Here is a 21,549-nt window from a genome sequence, read left to right as displayed (position 1 = left end):
GTGCGATCAACGATTGGTACAAAGCTGTGAAATCTCTCGGTAGGTTTACCATCTTTCACAAACCGAAAAATCACAGCCAGTTGGGAAACGCACGTGATGTCAGTTGTCCCGTCAGACTGAATCGAAAGGAACTGGCAATTCTCAATTTCCAGAGCCAAATGTTGTAAATAAATTTTATACACTAAGTCGAGCAAATCATTTTGGATATCCTCAGATGTTCCTTTCGAAACAGTTGCGGCATCAAGATGATCTCTCAATACTGTATCTAGGAATGCGGTGTATTCCACCATATATATCCAAAAATACCCCTCTATTAGAAGGGCCAGCCCGTTCATCGTGCCCACGGTAGGACAGCTCGTGTCAACCATTGAACTTCAAAACATCCATCAATCGACCGAGAACATGGCGGTTTTTCTCGACGTTTTGGTTGTGCCGACGAATAGAAACTGCGCGTCCTTCATCCAACTGTGCTGCAATATTAACATTTCCGAATGTTCGGTATTTTACTGCATTGTCCAGTTGCCCCATAGAAGATTGATGATCCCTGGCACGCTCGGAAAGATGTTTAAGATCTCTAAAACCAAATTTACACCAACGTGAGTCACGGGCGGTAGCAAAAAGTAGGCAATAAAAACAAAAAAGTGCATTTTTGTCCTCGCTGTAACACAACCATTCGTGTTTTTTATACCAAGTTTCTGCGCAGAATGTACGCCGACGCTTTCCTCCGTCATGGGATTGTTCCAGTGAACAATTTTTTGGTTGATAAGGCCCAAGACGTTGTACCTCTAATTTTTGTTCCAGCGGCAGCTGCGAAAACGGAGTGCGAAGTAGTGCATCAACCTTATTCATTATGAGGTCTAAGGCTAAGAAATGCGAAGCCGGAAAGAAGTGAGGAGCTCAAAAGGAATGTGGAAAATCGAAAGCAAATGGACTAAAGGTCTCTAACTGATTCAAATAGCGAAACAAGCGACAAAAACGAAGGCGAGGAAACTATCAACTCTTCAAGCAACCAACGAACGAGAAGGAATGCGTGAATATGTCAACACGTTGTTGTAAGAAACGTCGGCATTGTGTCGTCATAATTTCGGGGCTAGCCCCGATGATTTAGTAAAAGAAACAGAAAACAAACGAGACAAACGCGGCGAGTGGAAGATAAAAGATAGAATACGATATACAATGAGCAACCGGGGCAACATCGGCGTCGACGTTCGGCGAAGGCTTTGCGAGCGAAAAATGAACCATGTCGGGAGAATATGGCTAGTGTAGACCAGTGATTCCCAAAGTGGGCGATATCGCCCCCCAGTGGGCAAAAACGATACAGAGGGGGGCGATTTTGCTATATCTGTTTTTGTTTGGCGCATCGTGCACCAAATTCTGTACTCTGTGTGCATTCGCAGGCTTAAATCATGTTGGCGATTATTACACGCGAAAGGATTGCTAAACTCGTCTTCGCAGTAAGGTACGGTAGTTTGCGTATCCCAGTGGTCGGCAAAATACGGCCGGGGTAAAATAATCTGGCGCGGACGATTCACTGAATGAACCTTTCCCCGACCTTTGACCGCGGAAAAATTCTTTGTATATTTTCCATTTTTAAATTTTCGGTGCTTTGTTTAAGAGTGGTTCCCGAGGTGTTGCCTGTAAAATGGGGTATTTGTTTCAAACTATCATCCTAATTCATATCATTCAACAATCTGTTATTTGAAAGTATCGAAAAGAATTCTTGCAATAAGGAAATAAAATTTTGAATATTCGATTCGAGAAATTCATCACTGCTTTATATTTGTAAGAACTATTGACGCGCCGCCACTGCCATTTTCTCTATAATTTTATTTTTCATGGGAACACGATTTTTCATCCGCCAAGCGTGACGGCATTTTCTGATTGGATTCGACGCTATGCGAAATTCGGAGATTAATTGATACCGGTAGTACGAAATAGTAAGTACGAATAGTACTTTGTTTTGGACTTCATATCCATATATTTGAGCATTGCTTTCTTGTATTATCGTCGCATAAACAATAGCATGTCAGGGCTGATATCAATGAGGTGTTTTATTTGCTTTTGTGACAGGACTGAACTTGCCCTTTTTTGTTTGATTTTATGTATATCTTAGTGTCGCGCGGTTTGCAGAGTCGGAACTGTTGTTTCGACTAATATATTGCCCAAATGGGTCAGATTTGACTATTCTTGCACAGCTCCGACCGCCTCAGTCGACGTGACCCCATTTTATCATGTGATTCTTTCGTGTGGTGAACATGTTGGTACACATACTTCTGGAGCGCTCCCGACTCGATGATATTTTGATCAAGTCTAAGAAATGGTAATATCCCGTGAAATACGATTTACTGCATCGATTATTGTTAAGTTTACGATTCGGACATGCGAATTGTGCGATTTCTGTCCGAATTTATTTCACAAATGTCACACCCGAGCTAGTTACGACCAGATACGATATCAAATCGAAGAGCGACCGTGATTTTAAATAAATGAAGATTCCATTGTCCACGTCGGTATTTATAGTTTTTATAATAAATAAACCGGCGGATATACATCCCGCAAAAAAAGGTCTGAGGAGTTCAAAAAGTGCGAAAACAAATACTCATTATTGAAACGAACTGCCAGTTGTATCATTAGCCTTTTCGAAAACATCAAGACTTCGACGTGGTAAAAAGCTTTAGGGAAAACTATCGCCGATACCTGGTAATTTTCGTAGAAGTAGTAGACGGCAGAGTTTAAAAAATGTGTAGAGATTTGATCGATTCCGTTGCATCATAATATATCAATCGATGCGTTAATTATTATGAGGCAGTATAAGGAGTTGCGTAGCATATCGATAAAAAGTCGTATTACTTTCTTATTTTTTTTTTATTTATTCTGACATCTACTGCCACATTAACGGCTGCGATTTTCGGACTGATGCGTGTAGCAAATATTACGCTAAATAATGCATGGCGTTAGATGCCTTAGCGAGTGTGGGATGTACATTGTTTTCAATCCAGTCAAGCAAACAAGCCAGTCGTATGTTTGAAAGAGAATAATTTAATTTTAGTAATCAAAGCCTGGAGCCCGTCAGAAAACAACGATTACGTCCGTCGGTCGTTTGATTACAACATGACGTAAATATAGCCAGCAAATGAGAGAGGCGGCGTTTATTTACTGGTGGTAATTCAGCATTTTCTGTTGTATTAGCGGCAGTGTAGCGCTATATCGCTTATTTTGGTCAACTTAGAAACACAAATTTACTGCTGTTAGGACGAAGGCAGTTTGTTGACAGGATTCAGATTTATTGCTTAACAGTTCTCTCGTAGATAGGGCATCTATCAATGCCTTTTACTACAGGATGCTTCAAAATTTAGGTCTATCAAAGCCGATTAACATAGTCATAGTTAAGTTCATTTTTTCTATCCAGTAGGAAAATAACATGCAAAGTTCAAAGAAATAATACAAATTGAATCGAATACAAATTTCACTGGAGAAGGGAAGCCGCGTGGAACTAAAGCTGGTTATCTAGCAGCGACACCCAAATCGAACACATTGAAATATTACCAAAAGTAATGTTCCATGCGGCCATACTTCATTATGACTTATGGTTTGGCCCAAACATTACAGGAAACTGAGGGCCGAGTTTCAGTTTCAGAGTTTCCTAAGATTGGGAAAAATCAATCAAATTTGATTCACTTGAAAATTATAGGTCTGTAGGTACCGGTTCTGTTCTGCTCTACGTGCTAGCCAGAGGCCTTCCATCGATTCGATTAAATCCAACAAAAAAACGAAATTCTGTTCAATTTAGATCACAATAGGTGAGAATTTCTAAATAGACGGAAATACAAACAATCCGGAAGATATTGAGATATAAAAATGGCGACGACGGTGACATCAAGTCCACATATACAATTTTCATTCAACACCGACCGAATCGAACTTCTGAACTCCGAGCCGAAGATTAATTACTGGTAATTAGTGATTTGTTTTTCAATCAAATAAACTGCATGTTTTAAAGCAGTGTAATACAAGTTATATAACCAGATGTATGTACAGACTAGACAAATTTACTTATGGGAGAATGTGCTTTTGAGCAGTATATATATATATATATATGCTCAAAAACGGAAACAAATGAATAGTAGATGTATTATCTTGCAGTTCAAGCGCCTCTGGAGTTTTCCTGTGAGAACTGACTTTTATTTATATGCAGGAATCAAGCTTATATTTGGGTTAGGTTAGCAGTATGCGTGATAAAATTTATACTGATTAAAAATTCTGCTCAAAATCACCTTATCACTAAATACCATGCATTCGCACAAAAGTCCTTTTTTTGCAAAAGTACATCATTGCGAGAGTTCATTCTCGCAAAACTTCCTTTCCGCGAATCTATATCGCAAATATCTATTTCCCAACAGTTCGTTCTCTGGAATCACTTTCACACATTTTTTTATGTTTTTGTTGCATTGAGCAGATATATCATTCTAAAGTTAGGTTATATGTGCCGGTACTGTAATTCTTCTGAAACTTTATTGTTCATTGTGTTTCTGATTGCTGCAGCGTTTGATACATTAACTGAGCTTTCACGTTGAAGACAAAAATCCAATCGTAACTGAGGTTTTATTTTGTTTTATTTCATAGTAAAAGATGGATTGCAGTTGTCGCGTACTTGGTATGCACATTCACACCAGTTGTTGCACTGTCAACTTATTTTTTGGTTTACTGGCACCCAGGACAGTAAAAGTACTGGGGAACTAGACAGGATATGGAAAACGATTCGCCTGGAGTAAAATGATATTAACTACGGAAAAAACGATTCATCGAGAAAAAATCAGACAGCTTCATATCTTATAAATGTTTCTCATTTATCAAAGTTTGTTATATCTTAGTTATTATAAAAAATATCAATGAAATGTTTCTCATTTATCAAAGTTTGTTATTCTCATTATTTCCTGTATAGCCCCAATGGCTGGTAAAGAAAATGAAATTTCTGTGCGTGCTTATGCAGTATTATTTGTAGTTTTAGCAAGCAAATATTAGGTAGAAGTAGATTATAAGTAATTTAGTCACTTATGGTGATGCTTTACATAAGTCTAAAGAAGTTGATAGTGCGAACTGCCAGTGATAGTTGATAGTGAAGTGTCACCACTCAACACGTTATAGGCTTCTTCAAGAATATGTTTATTAGGCTTCTTGTACACGAACCCTAACGTGTTGGGCGGTGACACTTCACGCTATCAACTTCCTTAGACTTACAACCTGCCAGGTTTTTCGATATCAACAACTCCACAACTTTGATTGAAATATATTGCGGTCAGTGAATTACCAAGTCTACATGCACGAAATACAACATAGACCAGGGGTCGGCAACCTTTTTGTGGCTTGCGGGCCAAAATGAAGGGTTGCAAGTCTTGGCGGGCCTTTAGAAAGTTAAAAACCGAATCGATGGCCGGCCGCTTTTCAACTTTATTTTAAGTTATGCTCGCCTTCCAGGTATCTCTGCATTTTGTTTGTCAGTTTACTTTTCGTGTGCTTTATGTCAGAGAACTGAAGAAAGAAAGGAATTTACAAATGACATTTAATGTGGCACTTTTCGTTGCTTGCACATTTTCTAAATGGGACACTGAATGAAGCCAAGAACAAAACATTTTATAAATGGGAATCACTTATCCGAGTTCCCCGCTTGCTTTTTATAATGTTCATTTTGGAAAATAGTTGTTTGCATGCATATATATATATGTACTTGTATGCATATGTAATTTTTTCGCATGGTTTGTCAAATTTGGATAGAGTTTTTCTTCAAGAAGATGAAAATCAAGTAGTGATAGTGATACATCTCTCGAATAGAATACAGATTTATTTCCCCATTGCATTGCACCTCAAAAAATTTCATTTGAATATTTTCTGCGCCATTGAATCCTTTGCACTTAGCATCAACTTTTCTGCGTTTTGTTGCCATTTGTCTAATTATAACTAAATTATAGGCTCAACAAACGAGTAATTTTGAATTATATACATGTTAGGTCATAATATATACAACTTAGTCTACACGTGTCTCACAATAAATTCTGTTACGTAAAAAATGTTATCGTCAAAACAGCCGTTTTGTTACTATAATCAGTGAAGCGTCGCGGGCTGAACTATTTCATTCCGCGGGCTGTAGGTTGCCAACCCCTGACATAGACGAATATATGTGACGAAAAACGACGAAATAGTGTGGCGATAGATACGGTAAAGTAGTAGAAATGCATTTTGTAAAGGGTTGTTAATATTTAGGACCAACAGGCCGGTTAACAACATACTTAATTCTAAAAGATGCAAACAATAGCAAAGTTAAATTGCGCAATATGAATCAAACCTTATAATTTAACTAAATGAAAATCAAACAATCCGCTTTACATCGCAAATAACTTAACATTGCCAAAACAGCGAACTTCGAATACGAAAGAAATATAAACAGCCCAACTGGCGACGAAACGAAATAATAAACAAATAAGGATGAGAGAAAACAAGACTTGTTTACGCCGACTTGTCAAGTCATGTCGACGGAGAGATGTCGAAATCTTTATCTAGACCTGTAGGGAGTAGTTTACCAGCGTCATTCGCAAAAAGTGCGATGACCGAGGTCTCTCGAAAGAAAAACGGGTCATATATTTAACTGATAAAACAACGAATCTTTGTCCATAGCAAGAACATTATCAGAGTGTGAGTATAGATATATATTGATTTTTTCGCTCCAAAAAGAAGTCGCCCCAATAGCCACAAGAAAGTAAAAGGGCGATGCATATGGCCTCAAGGTGTCGAATAATTCTGGGAAATTGAATTGAGAAAATAGGCTACATTTTTTGTTCTGAAAAAGAGAAGTAAACTGAGTTATTTAGCATAGAGACGCCTGATGTTTTTGTTAATTTTTGTATAATATTTCAGAAGACTATAACCTATAAGTATATAAACAAGATATCAGCTAAAACGAAACATTTTACTTACAACTTCCCCAAAATAGTATCATAAACGAAGTTCGAACTACGAAACGACTACCCTACCTGTGGGCACAATGTAACCTAGTGCAGTTAGGGCTTTAGTTTGCGTAGCGTAAAAATGTTGTATGTGTCATTCCTGCCCCCACTTGACTACGCCATTCTAAAATTACGATAATATTACGTCATAATCAAGTAATAAGGCTTGACAAAGTGAAGCGACGATTGCCCAGGGTGACGTCTGCGACATGAAACTTAACGAAGCCCGCAATCCTTTTCGTATTGACGTGATTGTGACATAGCTTCTGTGTCGCAAAAACTTAACTTTCCTCATACGATAAAAATTTATTCCGTCAGTTTTCTATGAACAAAATTTTTTCTCCAATATTCTTAGGTATATCCGGTTTGTACAATTTGCTTTCAGCTAGCTGATTTTTATGCTGTAAGCCTGTGACTAGAAATGCATAAAATTTCTGGTCAGCCGATACTCATTGAAGCAGCCACCATACCGCCATGCCAGCACAAAGCTGTTGGTGCGTTGGTCAATTGCTGTTTTCGTGTGCGTTCGTCATTTGTTGCTCTCTTATCAGAGGGGGCTCAAAACTTTACTTTGAGGGAGAGAGAGGGGTTTATATCATTTTGTCAAACCAGGAAAACAATATATGGGTACATATTTAAATATTGAGTAAACATATGCTTTCGGTACTAACTGGGAGGGAACGGACGACCGTACAATAAATATTTGTTCTAAATATGAAATATTACTGCAGTATTATCGGATTTAGAATTTTAAATCTTACCATTAGTTCGAAATGATGGTATGCGCTAGTTTTCGGACACTATTTCTTTGAAAATTTGGTTAAAAATGCATAACAAAACATTATGACGTCACAATATTAATAGTCTCTTTCGTAAAATTTTGGAATTTTGTGAAAGCGACGGACGAGTACACAGGGTAGTTGGACAGCCTTTATTTTTTTCCGAACTGTTGTTGTCAGCATAACAAGGAGCGAAATAACAGAGAGGTAAGATCTATCTGTTTATTGGGCACGAAATTTACATTGGTATTTTTTTCTTATCGTTATGAAAAAAATCGCTTTTCTTATTAACTACTGGACCAAATTTTCAGTGGTTAGAGATTGTATTTTAATAAAACATCTTATCAAATAGATATATCTGCATCAAATATCTAGACTCTACTAGAGTTTCAGATCAACATACATCAAAAGCGAGGCATATCCGACACGACAAAAATTTCCTGCACTCCTAACCGCGGCCTAGTCATTGGAATTGAGATCTATTTTTAGTTGCATGATAAAAATTAATTATAAAAATCAAATCCAATAAAATCATCAATTGGAAACTTAAATTCTAAAACGATTCAGGCAAATACTCTGAGTAGGCTACATGCAATGGAAGGAACATTTTGACGTAAAAGTAATACCCAGCCAACCCAAAGTGGGAGAACAATTTTTGTATAAAAGAATGAACGGTGTTGAAAATGGAAAAAGTAACCTAGCGTCCTAAGTAACTTACTACGGTACCAGGAAATAGAAAACACTTCGACAGCCATAGGACTAGGTAGAGGGTGTCTAACCTCCTGATTGGAATTCTTGAAGCTGTGCGCATCTGTCCGTAGTCAGATTTACTTTTCACAACTTATCAAAAACAGAGGTTTTGAACAGGTTAGAGGAGGTTACGGCATGTGCACAATTAATACAAGATCCTACGGGTCAACTAGATGAAAGACTACCGCTGACGATGGCTTTACTCTTCGCTGGGACAAAAATGATGATGACAGCACAATTTAACCCTCGTACATTTGCACCCGTAAACTTCACTCAGGACATTTGCACCTCCATATTTTGGTACTCCCGAGGTAGGCTATGTGAACCAAGATGGCGGAAACCGGAACGTAGTATGTGTACCATGTTAGGGTTGGGCCATAATTTTATTCCAACTTTTTTTATTTTAGTTCTATTAAGAGTTCAATGACTAGCCAAGTGACTCCCTTAGTATTTGTAGCCTACCTGAAATTATGGCCAAACCCCAACCTGATGCACATACTACGAACGAGTGTCCGCCATCTTGGTTCACATACCTCGGGAGTACCCATTCTTTTGCACCCATAGATTTTAGCACCCGCATATAGAATGAACTCGCAGACATTTGAACTCATGTACATCTGTACCCGCGGACATTTGCACCCATGGACGTTTGCACTCATGCACATTTGCACCCACAAACATTTGCACCCACGAACGTTTGCATTGCGGGGGGGGGGGGGGGGGGCAGTGGGGTACATATGCCCCCGGGCGCCAAGGTACAGGGGCGTCAAAATGGGGCTGGCAAAAATTTCACAACAAAGGTAAAAAACGGTCACAAGCAAGATCGCACCGGCGGCAGACATCTAATCTTAGTACATGGCAAACTGCACACTTGGTCAGACGACGTCATCACGCACATAGCACGGTCAGATTTCCATCGTAATTACATGGCCAAAAAAATTTGGCCGGAAAACAAAGCAAAATTTGATTTGGTAACGTTAGGTAACAAAATGCACCGGGTTAATTACGTGGTTCTGTATCGTTAAGTTCTTGCCTGCGCACTCGGATGTAAGTTGATATTAGTTCTGTGCTGGAGACAAATGGAAACGGAATTTGGTTGAATGATGTTAATACATGTTTTGAGTAATACGTGGATTGTATTTTGTTGTCAAAGTACCGTACTTTGCGGCAGAGTTACATAAAATATATTATACTGTGCTAAAAGACCTCAATGCCGTTTTCGACAATTCGTCGAGATTGCACAGATTTTGCAAATCTCTACCACACGGACATCAATGGCCACGAACTTTTCACCGAAATTGGAGATTGCAGAATGCTGCTCAGTAACAGAACTGTAGATCAACCAGAAACTCCTTCGGCTCTTCTTGGTTTTATTGTGTCTTTTGGAGACGACGTTTTATTCAATCTGCGAATTTCTCTACAAATTTTGTTAACAATATCAGTTTCAATTGCAAGCTGTGAACGGTCTTTCAGCAGATTGAAACTTATTTTGTCGTATTCGCGTGCATCAACGGGACAGGATCGTCTCCGTGATCTTGCATTTCTAAGTGTTGAAAGAGAAACATTGGAAAAAAACAGATTTTGATGACGTGTTAACCAGTTTACGACAGTGAAATTGAAAAAATGAATTTATTTTAGACTATGTAGATCATCTTTGACAGTAACTGAGTGGGACATATGCTCTATTTTGTATAGCTTTGCTTCTTCTTTAAATAAAATGTTCCATTAAAATTTGAATTTATATATACATATATTTTTGAATAAATAATAAAATATATAAATACATATAAATTTGAATTCACATATCGTCACGCTAATAACCGAATTGCGTGCGTAAGTCATTTTGGGCGGTTTTGAATTTTTCATAAAATAGGTATTTATGTAATGCTGCGCACCTGTCTGTTAACTCAGATTTTATTTTAAGAATTCCGAAACCCATAAAAATAGAAATTTTGTATGATATGCAAATTTGTTCAATTGTTCCGTCATAATGAATTATCATTGTTAACGCAGGACTATTGTGACGTCACAAAGGCAAAATAACCTAGGCGAAAGATTTTCGAGTTTTTGCATCTCAGATTCTAGCTTAGCGCTAATAATTTTTAATTTATACTACTGTATAGGAAGGCGTGCACTTGTGATATTTACTGTCTGAGTCCAATTCACCTTGGTTGACTTTTATATAAGAGTACATTACTGTTTTATTCTTTATATTTAACTTTAGTCTTATTTCAGTGATGTGCAGAGCGTGTTATATTGATGAAATAAATATTTTTAAACATAAAAAATAATGTAATTGAAACAGATTAGCTATTTTGGGGATTTTGGATTGTTTGGTTTTCAGGACTGGTACATATAGACAAGTTGCAAAATTGCGTATGTCCTCTAGCCATAGACACATTTTTGCCTAAATCACAGTGAGAGAGAGAGAGAATTTTTATTGTTTCGTCAAACCAGAAAACACATACAATATATATATGATAGCAAAATGAGAAAAATTAGATTTCGGTAGATGACAGGGTGGTAACGATACGACCATTAACAGTCATCTGAGTCGGTTACCACCCAAAGCAAGCACATGAATAAATAAATTAATAACACAGGTTCTGTAATATTACACTCTCAGGATATACATATGGAAAAAAAAACTATATACACTATGGAAAAAAAAATGATATCTAATTAGAGATGAGAAAAATTTCTAATCGGGATTAGGAAGTTATTAAATAAATTTTAAATAGAGAGGAGCAAAAAATAAGAATTCCATACCAAATTTATTATATTAATTTACACTTTCAATCTGTTCTGAATCTTTTGTGCTTACACATGATAAAATATGAGGGATATGATCACAGGGAAATTGAAGTGTGCCAGTGTGCCATTATGACGTCACATGACTGCGTCATACAAATTAACTTAAATCCGGCTACGATCAAAAAGTTGAACTATGGCAAATTAAAGACTCTCAATGGCATAGCAATATCATTAGGAAGTTTTTTTACGTTTTTCTCAAAACAGCTAAAAATGACTTACGCAATTCGGTTATTAGCGTGACGAAATATAATTTTTTTTACATATACAATTAAATGCAATAGAAAACATGATTAAACGTGGGGGTTGGGGCGCCAATTTTATATTTTGCCCCGGGCGCAAAATATGCTGGCTACGCCTCTGCACCGACGTACATTCGCACTCACGTACATTTGCACCCACAGACATTTGCACCCATGTACATTTGCACCCACGTACATTTTTACCCATGACATTCTCACGCATATGCATGCGCCTCATTAACGCACCCATAGTCATGTTCGCGAATAACCGTGTTTCAGACAAACTTTAATCACCAATTATAAATATAATTCGAAATGAAGATGGATTGCAAATTTTAAGTAGCCCTTATTCATTGTGAGGGTCATGGGTGTAAATATTCATGGGAGCAAATGTTCACGGGTGCAAATGTATGGGTGCAATTGTTCATCGGTTCAAATGTCCGTGGATGCAAAAGTATGCAGATGCAATCGTCCTGGGTGCAAATGTACGTGGGTTCAAAGATAATGGTACCAAAAATGATAACATAGCTGTCAAACAAAAAATGACAGTCCCTGGGCGCACATGGCTAGATTTCTCTGCAGTTACCTAAGATGGCAGAACCGGAGTTCAACAGTGGCCGCTGCAGGGTAAGAGATTATGGGTGTACTCAACTACTTCGAGCATACTGCCTGCCATCACTCACCGCGCTATTTGTTACTGGGTCGATTTAGATATTTAAGATTTTTTATTGCGAATGCTGCAGTTGGATCTTGAAATATCCACGTGGTGTCGCCCCTGAAACTGCTCTTCAGTTTCGTGATTGCTCTGCTGCCTGCCTACTTAGAGAAAACTGTCAGAGCGCATTGTTCACAGTATACAGGTATACTTGTATTGTATAAAAATATAATATTGTCAGATTGCAGGATGGGAATCGTGAGTCCGAAATGTGCCAAACAAATCAGGTTTGGATAATGTATATGCTAGCATATTGAAGATATTACGTTAACTGGTTCGCCCGTCTGTCTACCCTACCGGTCCCCTCGCCATCTACTGATCTAAGTTAACAAGCAGCAGACACTGAGATATCAGTTCTGAGGTTTGTCAATACTGGTTCTGTTGCAGAGTTCTGCAGGTCACACGTGAACGCAGAAATTCCCGCGTGCAAATAAGAATTCCTGGCGTGCAATTATAGATCACGGCGTGCAAAACAACTGCGCCCGCGTTCAACTGACTTCGACATTAGATATCTCTCACTTTAACGTAAAATTACCGGTACTGGATAAAAAATACGTTGAATCAGAGCAAAAATGGACGTTTGACCTTTGACCCCCAAACATTATTTTTACAGTTTGTTGCTAATTTTGAGAGTGTTTGTGCAACTTCGGATACCGGTACTGTCCAGTACATCCGCATAAAATTATGGGGTAAAAAATACGTTCAATCAAAGCAAAATGGCCATACTTTGTCATTAATCTTGGGAGTGGGTTTACGTAGAATTATTGGATAAAAAATACGTTATATAAGAGCAAAAAATGGACGTTTGACCTTTGACCCCGAACATTATTTCTATTCTTTGTCACTAATTTTGAGAGTGTTTGTGCGACTTTAGATACCGTTACTGTTCAGTACACCCGTGTAAAATTATTGTACAAATAATTCGCTGAATCAGAGCCGTAACTGGCCAGCGTCGGTGCAGAGGCGAACTTTTCGTCCATAACTATTCTCACAGGATTCCTATCAGTCAACACGATATGGTCTTTTTGCTTCGCATTTTTCGATTAGGTCAAATCTTGCAAGCTAGTATTAGTCGACAATTGTGGAGTTACAATTTGTTGGCATCTTAATATTACTGGATTATTGATTTAAAAACCATTTGAACCATTTTAATTTCATTGGTGAGCAATTACAAATTTTCGGCGTGCAAAATTGAATTTGCTCGCGTGCATTTTTGCGAAGCGCTGGCGCCCTCGGGCGTGCACCTGCCATGGAATCCAGTCTGGTGAATACACAGTGCTAACAGGGACTAAAGTTACAGATTTACAGGCTGACTGAATATAAATAACATACCACGCATTTTTCGGTTCCACAAACACACCAAAAGTTTAAAATCCATGCCAATTAACAACTAAATGGCCCCTCATAAAATGTCAGACTTTTCTGAACTCTGACCTATGCAAAAATTCGCAACATTGCTGTTGTTTTGCGAGCCTGTGTGTCAAAGCCCCATCTGGGATGTTTGGTTTAAATAATTTTACGCTTGTTTGTTTAACTTTTTTTAAATAGGGCCATTCTGTCACTTGCATACTAAGAGTCTTGGTTTTTACTCTGTTTCGGTAAGTTTGCATGCATGTTCGGACGTTTAAAATTGTATTGTTTGGCGTGCCGCAGTCACTGATTGTGGGCTGGAATTTCTGGACTGCACGCCTTGATCTGTGATTGCACACCCAACTTCTCATGGAAAAATATCCATCAAATCCATACTGGCATTTTTTCAGCACATATGGCGTGTTCAGCGCTCAATCCACAGATCCAGCAATTAGTCCATGCAATTGCTTCCTTTTAGCTAACACACACGTTTCAGGGCTGTGCAGGTCTGTAATATGAGTTTAGCACATGTTTTTTTGACATTGAAGTTTTATTTTCTTATTCGTTGGAGGAGCCGGATTTGGAATTTTGAATAATAGTGATAGTCTAATTAAGGTTAAAATTGCTGTTAGAAACATCAAGCGGGAAGTGAGTAAGCATTCCTAACCTACAACTAATAATAGCTTGCATACACAAACGTTTTTGGGGGTAATATTTGGATTTTCTGAGTTCAGATATCTTTAAGAATCTGAAATCAGTTTTTTTATGGACTGTCGTCGAATTCGGTGAATTTTCTCAATCCCACGAAGGGCCCTGCTCTGAACTCAATTTTTCATCCTTTTTATATTCTTTATTCAGGTTTTAACAGCAATGTTGTCTTTAGCTTCTTGGTAACATTACTAAATTTCATATAGAATGCTGGTGATAACATTGAGTGTGTTTACTGAGTTGATATAACATCAAATCAATGAAAATGCAGAGAGAAAATCAATGTCGGAATTTTTCACCGAATATCTTCAATAAAAATAAATGCCAGAATTGTTTTCGACCAAGAGAAACTCATCTTTTATCTGATAAAGATCTTAACAAAGTAAGTAGAATCACGGTATAAAATGGAATGATGAATCCTATCATATGTTAACTAATGTAACAACAATGCTTCCAATAAACAGTTGGAGAATGATTTTGTGAAATTGTTAATTATTTTGAAAATGTGTTGCCAATCATGTAGATGTTCTGATTTAAAACAGGATCTGCATGAAAACTTTACCTAAATTATTGTATTATCATAGATTTTAAATATTATACCGATATCTAAGGAGAGCTTTGAGCCAAAAAGGCGAATCTCGGGACAATGAGCAAAAAAAATTTGGATTATAAAATTTGTGTAACATTTTATTAAAATACATTGGGTGAATAATATTGCTTCAGACTATGATTGAGCAACTATATCTCTAATGTTTTTGAATGTAAATTTTTGAAATTTTATCAATTCCCCGCTTTGTACTGGAACCTTTGTTAAGAGTCAATATTTTCTTCAGTTATCAAAAATTTGCCCATTTAGGTGGCCTATACTTTATGGATGGCAATTTTATATCTCTTTAGCTACTAGATGATAGAAGGACTATTTTCATAATTGTGTTTCGAATATGTTTCAAATATTTTCTATTGTTTTTAGGCTGTGCCAATATACTGCGGATGGCTTCTGCTAGCTCCCATTGGAACAGATTTTGATAATCCAACTCATAGAAATAGGGTAAGACCATTAGAATATTTGTACAAAGTTTGTGTATATTCTTTTATGCAGTGTAATATTTGTATTATATGTGGTATATATAATTAGATTGGCTGGTTCTCAGTCTTGTGTAATTTTTTCTTTTCTTGATGAACTACAGAAAAGTTGTTAAAGATAGCAATCTTGATGAATGTATTTGTTCTGGCTGTCCAAATTCGATTATTTTTTCGATTTAAATAGGATATTTTTCATGAATCAAACCGAATAATCGAATGTTATTTTATTTTACCACACGATTCGAATATTCGCAAATTACCGAAAAACAGTTTGAATTACTTGTGATTGTATTTGATTTCGAATTTTCAGTTTGTTTGGACAGATCTAGTATTTGTTTATGTAAAGTCCATTTAACTAGGATAAATTTTTATGTCATTATGTTAGTGTAATATGCATCAACAATTAAAAAATAAATGTGAACAGCTGTAGAAGAGCTATATTCAAACTTTTGTTTCTCATATCATTTTTTATCTTCTATCAATTGCCCAGGTTTTATTCAAAAGATTTTCACTTATTTTTGATAGTGACATCAATTTTGATTTTGATTGATACATTATTGGTCTATTTAACATGTGTATTTGTACAAACATGTCCATTGTAATCTCTTACATTTATACCATTATACCTGTACAATTCATGAACATTAAGTATGTGTCACATAATGATCAGTAACTTGCTGAAAGGCAGAAATTCTCAAACGCCGTGTTTTGGTCATCCACTGAGACATACCGGTACATTACCTTATCCATTATAATTTGTAATGTGAAAATATTTAATGTGTTTATATTTTATCAGATACATAGCTTTGTAATCGAGTTTTGAGATAATTCCCGATTAAACATGACATGTTGTTTGTTTATTCAAGTCATTTGTAACAGTTTTCTTGTTTTCGCGTTATTAATTATAGATGTTTCCAGTTATTCCACCATGCGGTGAAATCATTTATAAAAAAAAAATTTTTAATATGAATCACAATTTGAATCACCAATTGTATTCAAACTTGAAAACTGGGTAGATAAAATATTATTTAGCATGCGATTATAATCATAAGACTACTAATGCATTCAAACTGCAATAACTTAAAATAGCTTCTACTTTTTTGTATATTTCTGTACAAAAAAACATTACAAAATTACAAAGTATTATTTTGCTTTGTCAGTCTGTGCTCTTACCGAAAAAACTGTATTACTGCTAGCTTAAATGATTGTTCAAATAAGTGATTACATTTTTCTACTTGAGCCTATCGCAAATTGAAAATTGAATTGTTGACTTAATAATATTTCTTTTAAATTTATATTTTTATTCTTGATTTGTCATGACCAGATGCTAATTCCCAAGTTTTCAGAAAATTCATTCCAAATGAACGCTCACAACATATGAAATGTTGTAGTATGAACTTTTATAAGCATTAAGTTTAAAGGTTATAGATTATGTTTTTACGCTTGTGATATCATTCATTCATGTTTGGCATATTATGCTATGCTTGCTTGACATTTCTTCTGGTATTAACAATCATAGGTGTGCTCTTCCATATATGGCGGCATCAAACACTTTTCTACAGAAATTTTCGTAATGATTGATATATCTTATCATTAGAGGTTTTAACTTTTTACCATAATCAAGATTAGTTGTCATTCATCTTCAATATATATCGGGGTTTGTCTAATATTAACAGTATATTTCTCGAATTCTGTCTGGGTAAACTATATTAAAATAAGTTGACTATCTCTGAAATACTAGATCACATTGTGATATTGACATGATTATTATTTGGTATATTATATAGTTTAATACGAAATCTTTGAATTGGTTATATTGTATTATGAAAACACTATAATAAGTTTAAAATTTCGACTCGAATGAGAGTTCAAAATAGGAGTCATGATCCGATTCTAATATCAACGCAACATGCCAGACTGAATTTTTTTGGCTTTCCCAATTCCATTTGAATAGTGTGATTTTGCTCTTATTATTATAATGTTATTATTTCAGAAATGGCAAAGAAGATACTTTGTACTGTTCGAACATGGTGCTTTACGATATGCATTGGATGACAATGTGAGTTTTGTTTTCTTCACAGTTTTCTGCTGACATTTTGGTTTTACGGTAATGATTTTGGTTTCATCAAATACTGGTACGCAACTGGGCTGGATAGGCCTGGTAGTTACTGTAGGTTGTTAGACCTAAATTTATTAGTGTCACAACAAGTGAAAGACGTCAAGTTCTAATCAAATGCTCATCACCTCAATAGGGTGTAATAGATTGGGTAGTCAATCACAAGATGGAAAGATTCCGGTCTTTCCAAAAATAGTAAGTCCTTACATTGTACTCTGTTGTCAATCAAGGTGTTGAAAAATTCTAATTGGTTAACCAGTATACCTAAAGCAGTTATTTCTTAAAGTATTTTGATGACTGTTTCTGACATCTGCATACTTTGCTTCTCTATATCGGTTTCGAATATTTTTAATTTTCCATGAGTGTAAAAATCATGATATCAGCCACTTCTCATAGAAGTTTGATTAAGAAATTTGAATTATAACTAGTTGAAATCGCTTAAGCTTTATGTACATGGTTTGTTTGTATGTGGTATCGGTTTTTATTAAACATTCACCATCATTTATTATTATGATTCTTATGCCCAATTTCGGTATTGAGTCTATATAATTAAATTGGCATTTATGGAAGGTTTTGTCAATAGTAGAGCAGAGATATCCAGGAATTGAATATCCAATACACCCAAAATCGGTTATATTCAAAATACTATAGTAAATCCTCAATATTAATTTCATTTACTATAAAATAGTTTTTCATTTGTTATTTTGGTCATTCGATATCTGATGGCAGTCAGAGACAAAATAGACGTTGTGACACTTTAAAAAAAATCCTTCAACAATTATTTCCATTGTAATACTTCAATCAGATTTCCTTGTTCTTCATGTAACTATTCATCATACATTGTATATTCCATATTTGAAAGTTTTATTCCAAAACATATAAAATCAGAATAGTAAATTATTCGATTTTAGCCTGCCTCAGATGAATTAGTCGCTTCTTATCAAATAAGCTTTCTCTCTTGTTACCTTTTCTCCAACTTTTAATCAGCTTGGTAAATAAATTTGAACAAATATTTGTTCAATTTGTCCAAACTACAATATTCATAAACCGACATATTTGATTGAAGCCTGATTAGGCTCTAGATAACTATCACTCACACACAAATAGAATCAATAGTCATGGGACATTTACTGTACATTTATTAAACAGTAATGCTCATAATAACTGTAAACAGAAAGAAACGAATGTTAATATATGCATGTAATGGGGATAATTATATATGCCCCCCCAAGTCTTTGAGAAGAATGAATCACAAGACTGAGTAGTCTTTGAATGTTCAAGCCATTACTGCGTTGACTGACTTCGTGTTCTTGGTAGAGCATCAGTGGATTCTCCGAGTCCAGGCGAGTTATGGGGCATAAGAGCCCGTAGTGCACGAGGCAATTTTTGTGTAGCTGGAGCAACGTCTTTGTGTCCTGTGGGAGGTAGAGGTCTTGGCTTTGCAATATCTTGCTGGTTCATGACTGGTTGTGAGAGTTTGGTGACTTTAATCTCAGTCTGAGGAGGCGGAGTCACAGGTAGCTGGGGCACGAATTGTGCCTGATTGTACGTATTGTTGTGTGTTGACTTTGTGAGTGGTTCACGGTCGATGACTGGTTGGTATTTACGTAAGAATTTACGATTTCTGAGAGTGACACGACCGGAACCATCTACTCGAACCACATATTGATCGAATTGTCGCACCTCAATGACAACTCCAGTTTTGTCCCATTTTAGAGGGTGTGGGCCAGTCTGATTTTGGATGCGAACATGGTTGCCAATAGATAATGGTGGCAGAGATCGGGTGTGTTCGGTTAGGCGCTCTGCAGCTCTCATATGCCGATGGCGTAAGGCATCTTCCCTGGCAATCAGTGTCTCGCGCCATGTATTATGTGGTTTGTATTTGCCAGGATGGATGGGAATGAAATCACGTATGGCGCGGCCAAAAATGCACATAGCAGGAGATAAGCGAGTATCCCTGTCGGGAGTATTGCGGTACTGAAGTATCGCTCGTTGAAAATGATCGGTGTCGAGTGAGCCCTCTTCGTCAGTGTTATTGGTGATGAGACGTTTGATAGTTTTGACGGCAATTTCAGCTCGTGTGTTGCTGTGGGGGAACGCCACTGACGATAAGCGATGTTTAACACCCCAATTCTTGAGGAAAGTGGTTGTCTCCTTCGCAGTAAACTCTGGACCACCGTCAGAAGTGAGTTCGTCGCTAATCCCAAAAGTAACAAATGTTCGTCTTAAAGTCGTGATCAGTCCAGCGGCTCCTCCTTTCGCTTGTTCAACAATTGGCCAGTTACTGTATCTATCTACTGCCACCAAATAATGTTTACCTCTGTAGCTAAAAAAATCCGCTGCCAGGCATTCAAAGGGATACATTGGTTGTAGAGGAGGAGTTGGTGGGGCACTAGGTTGTGAGGGGGCCATTCTGTTACAAGCTGAGCAGTTGTTGCGTAGCTTGATGATGGCATTAGTCATACCGGGCCAGAAAAAGGAGGATTCTGCACGACAGCACATTGTTGATACTCCTTGGTGTGCAGAGTGTAAAGTTTTGAGTACCCTATCTCTTAAGGAGGGTGGAATGATAACGCGATCCTTGTAGAGACAGACACCGTCAAACTCTGAGAGATTGTCACGGTATTGATGAAAGGGGCGAATTTCAGTGTGGATATCTGCTGGTCGGTCTGGGAAGCCGTCTTGGATTTTGTCGATAAGAAAACGCATTGATGGGTCGCTGGCTGTGGCAAGCCGTATGTCATTCCATGTCACATTCTTGATGATTTCTTTTGTGGAATCGGTTGAATAAGAGCAGATTTCCGCTGTTTCGGGGTCGAATGTGCGAATGGCGGTGAAAATGGCGCCTGAGTCAACGTCGTCAGGAAGCTCCAACATGTTTGGTTCGCCAACTGGGTGGCGTGATAATGAGTCTGCAGCGACATTGCGAATGCCAGGCAAATGTACGACTTTGAATCTGTAGCGCAGACATTTCTCCTTGAGATTGCGAAGGCGAGGATTGGCAATGTCGTTTAAGCAGCGATCGCCCAAAACCTTTACTAAGGGCCTGTGATCAACAGCAATCATGAGATCTGAACAGCCTAGTACAAAGTGTCGTGCTTTGTCAAGTGCGTCCACGACAGCTAGTGCTTCCCCCTCAATTGGCCAGTAGCGAGATTCAGCCCCGGAGGTGAAACGACTGCCAACCAGTGTAATCTTCCAGCCAGTTTTACAACAGAAGGGTTTAGCTGAAGTGCATTCGCAATGTTTCTGCATTAGCCAGAAACCAACACCGTCCTTGCACCAGTCAGTTACAAGGCATGTGGGTCTTGACTTGTTAAATATCTCGACGCCCTTCTTGATCTCATCTACAATGACAGCCTTCGATTGCTCAAAAAGGTCGTCAAGTTGTTTAGTCCATACAAATGATGTTTTAGATTTGAGGAGAGATCGGAATGGTAGCATGTGTTTTGTGGACGCAAAAGCGTATGCAACTTGGTTGACAAGTCCAAACCAACTTCGAATGTCTGTAATGTTTTTTGGGGTTGGAAAATCTGCTATCGCCTGCAGTGTTCTTGAGCAAGGACGAACTGCTGTTGGTGTGATCTCGAAGCCAGCGAAAGCTACGATTGGTGATGCAAATTGGAATTTGGTGGGGTTTTGAATGATCCCATTTCGACCACATTTGTCTAGCCATTCAATTGTTTGAAAGAATGCTTCTTCCGTGTCATTGGACCATATGAGAGTGTCATCGACACATTTAGTCTTGTTGTGTATATCAGACACTATTTCGTCAAAACGACGGCTATACCCATCACCTGATGCGACGTATCCCTGTGGTGCTACGCAATAGCGATATCGGCCCCAGGGGGTAATAAAGGTGGTGTAGTGACGGTCACTTGGGTGTAGGGGCACTGCATGGTATCCATTCCATGCGTCGAAAACTGTCTTTAAAGTGTTTGGTGGGACCGCTCTAGCTTGATGAAATGGTGACTGTGTATGATGTGTTTCACGTGTA

General features: G+C 37.5%; 1 protein-coding gene and 1 long non-coding RNA gene across 5 annotated transcripts in view; both read left to right on the top strand.

Moving 5' to 3' along the window:
* The first annotated feature begins 1,922 nt into the window (after positions 1 to 1,922).
* LOC120332607 (uncharacterized) lies at positions 1,923 to 4,731 on the top strand. 3 transcript variants are annotated; one of them, XR_013479928.1, is made up of 3 exons: positions 1,923 to 1,937; positions 3,791 to 3,953; positions 4,624 to 4,731. It is a non-coding gene; the product is annotated as an uncharacterized LOC120332607 (long non-coding RNA). The 3 variants fall into 3 exon arrangements; XR_013479929.1 differs by lacking the exon at positions 1,923 to 1,937 and adding an exon at positions 3,148 to 3,162; XR_005568118.2 differs by lacking the exon at positions 1,923 to 1,937 and adding an exon at positions 3,371 to 3,385.
* A 3,159-nt stretch (positions 4,732 to 7,890) lies between these two features.
* LOC120332174 (uncharacterized) overlaps positions 7,891 to 21,549 on the top strand; it is a 45,568-nt gene continuing 31,909 nt past the window's right edge. Inside the window, exons 1-4 of one of the 2 annotated variants that reach the window (XM_039399372.2) lie at positions 7,891 to 7,984; positions 14,560 to 14,735; positions 15,324 to 15,401; positions 17,430 to 17,495. In XM_039399372.2, coding sequence (XP_039255306.2) covers positions 14,613 to 14,735; positions 15,324 to 15,401; positions 17,430 to 17,495 — 267 coding nt within the window. In that variant the 5' untranslated portion in view covers positions 7,891 to 7,984; positions 14,560 to 14,612. Of the gene's footprint in view, positions 7,985 to 14,485; positions 14,736 to 15,323; positions 15,402 to 17,429; positions 17,496 to 21,549 lie in introns of those variants that run through there. The other variant, XM_078119005.1, reaches the window with a different exon arrangement.

This window comes from Styela clava, chromosome 13, assembly GCF_964204865.1.
Source record: "Styela clava chromosome 13, kaStyClav1.hap1.2, whole genome shotgun sequence".
In the NCBI taxonomy this organism is placed as follows: domain Eukaryota; kingdom Metazoa; phylum Chordata; class Ascidiacea; order Stolidobranchia; family Styelidae; genus Styela; species Styela clava.
This window is presented reverse-complemented; position numbering and strand designations above follow the sequence as displayed.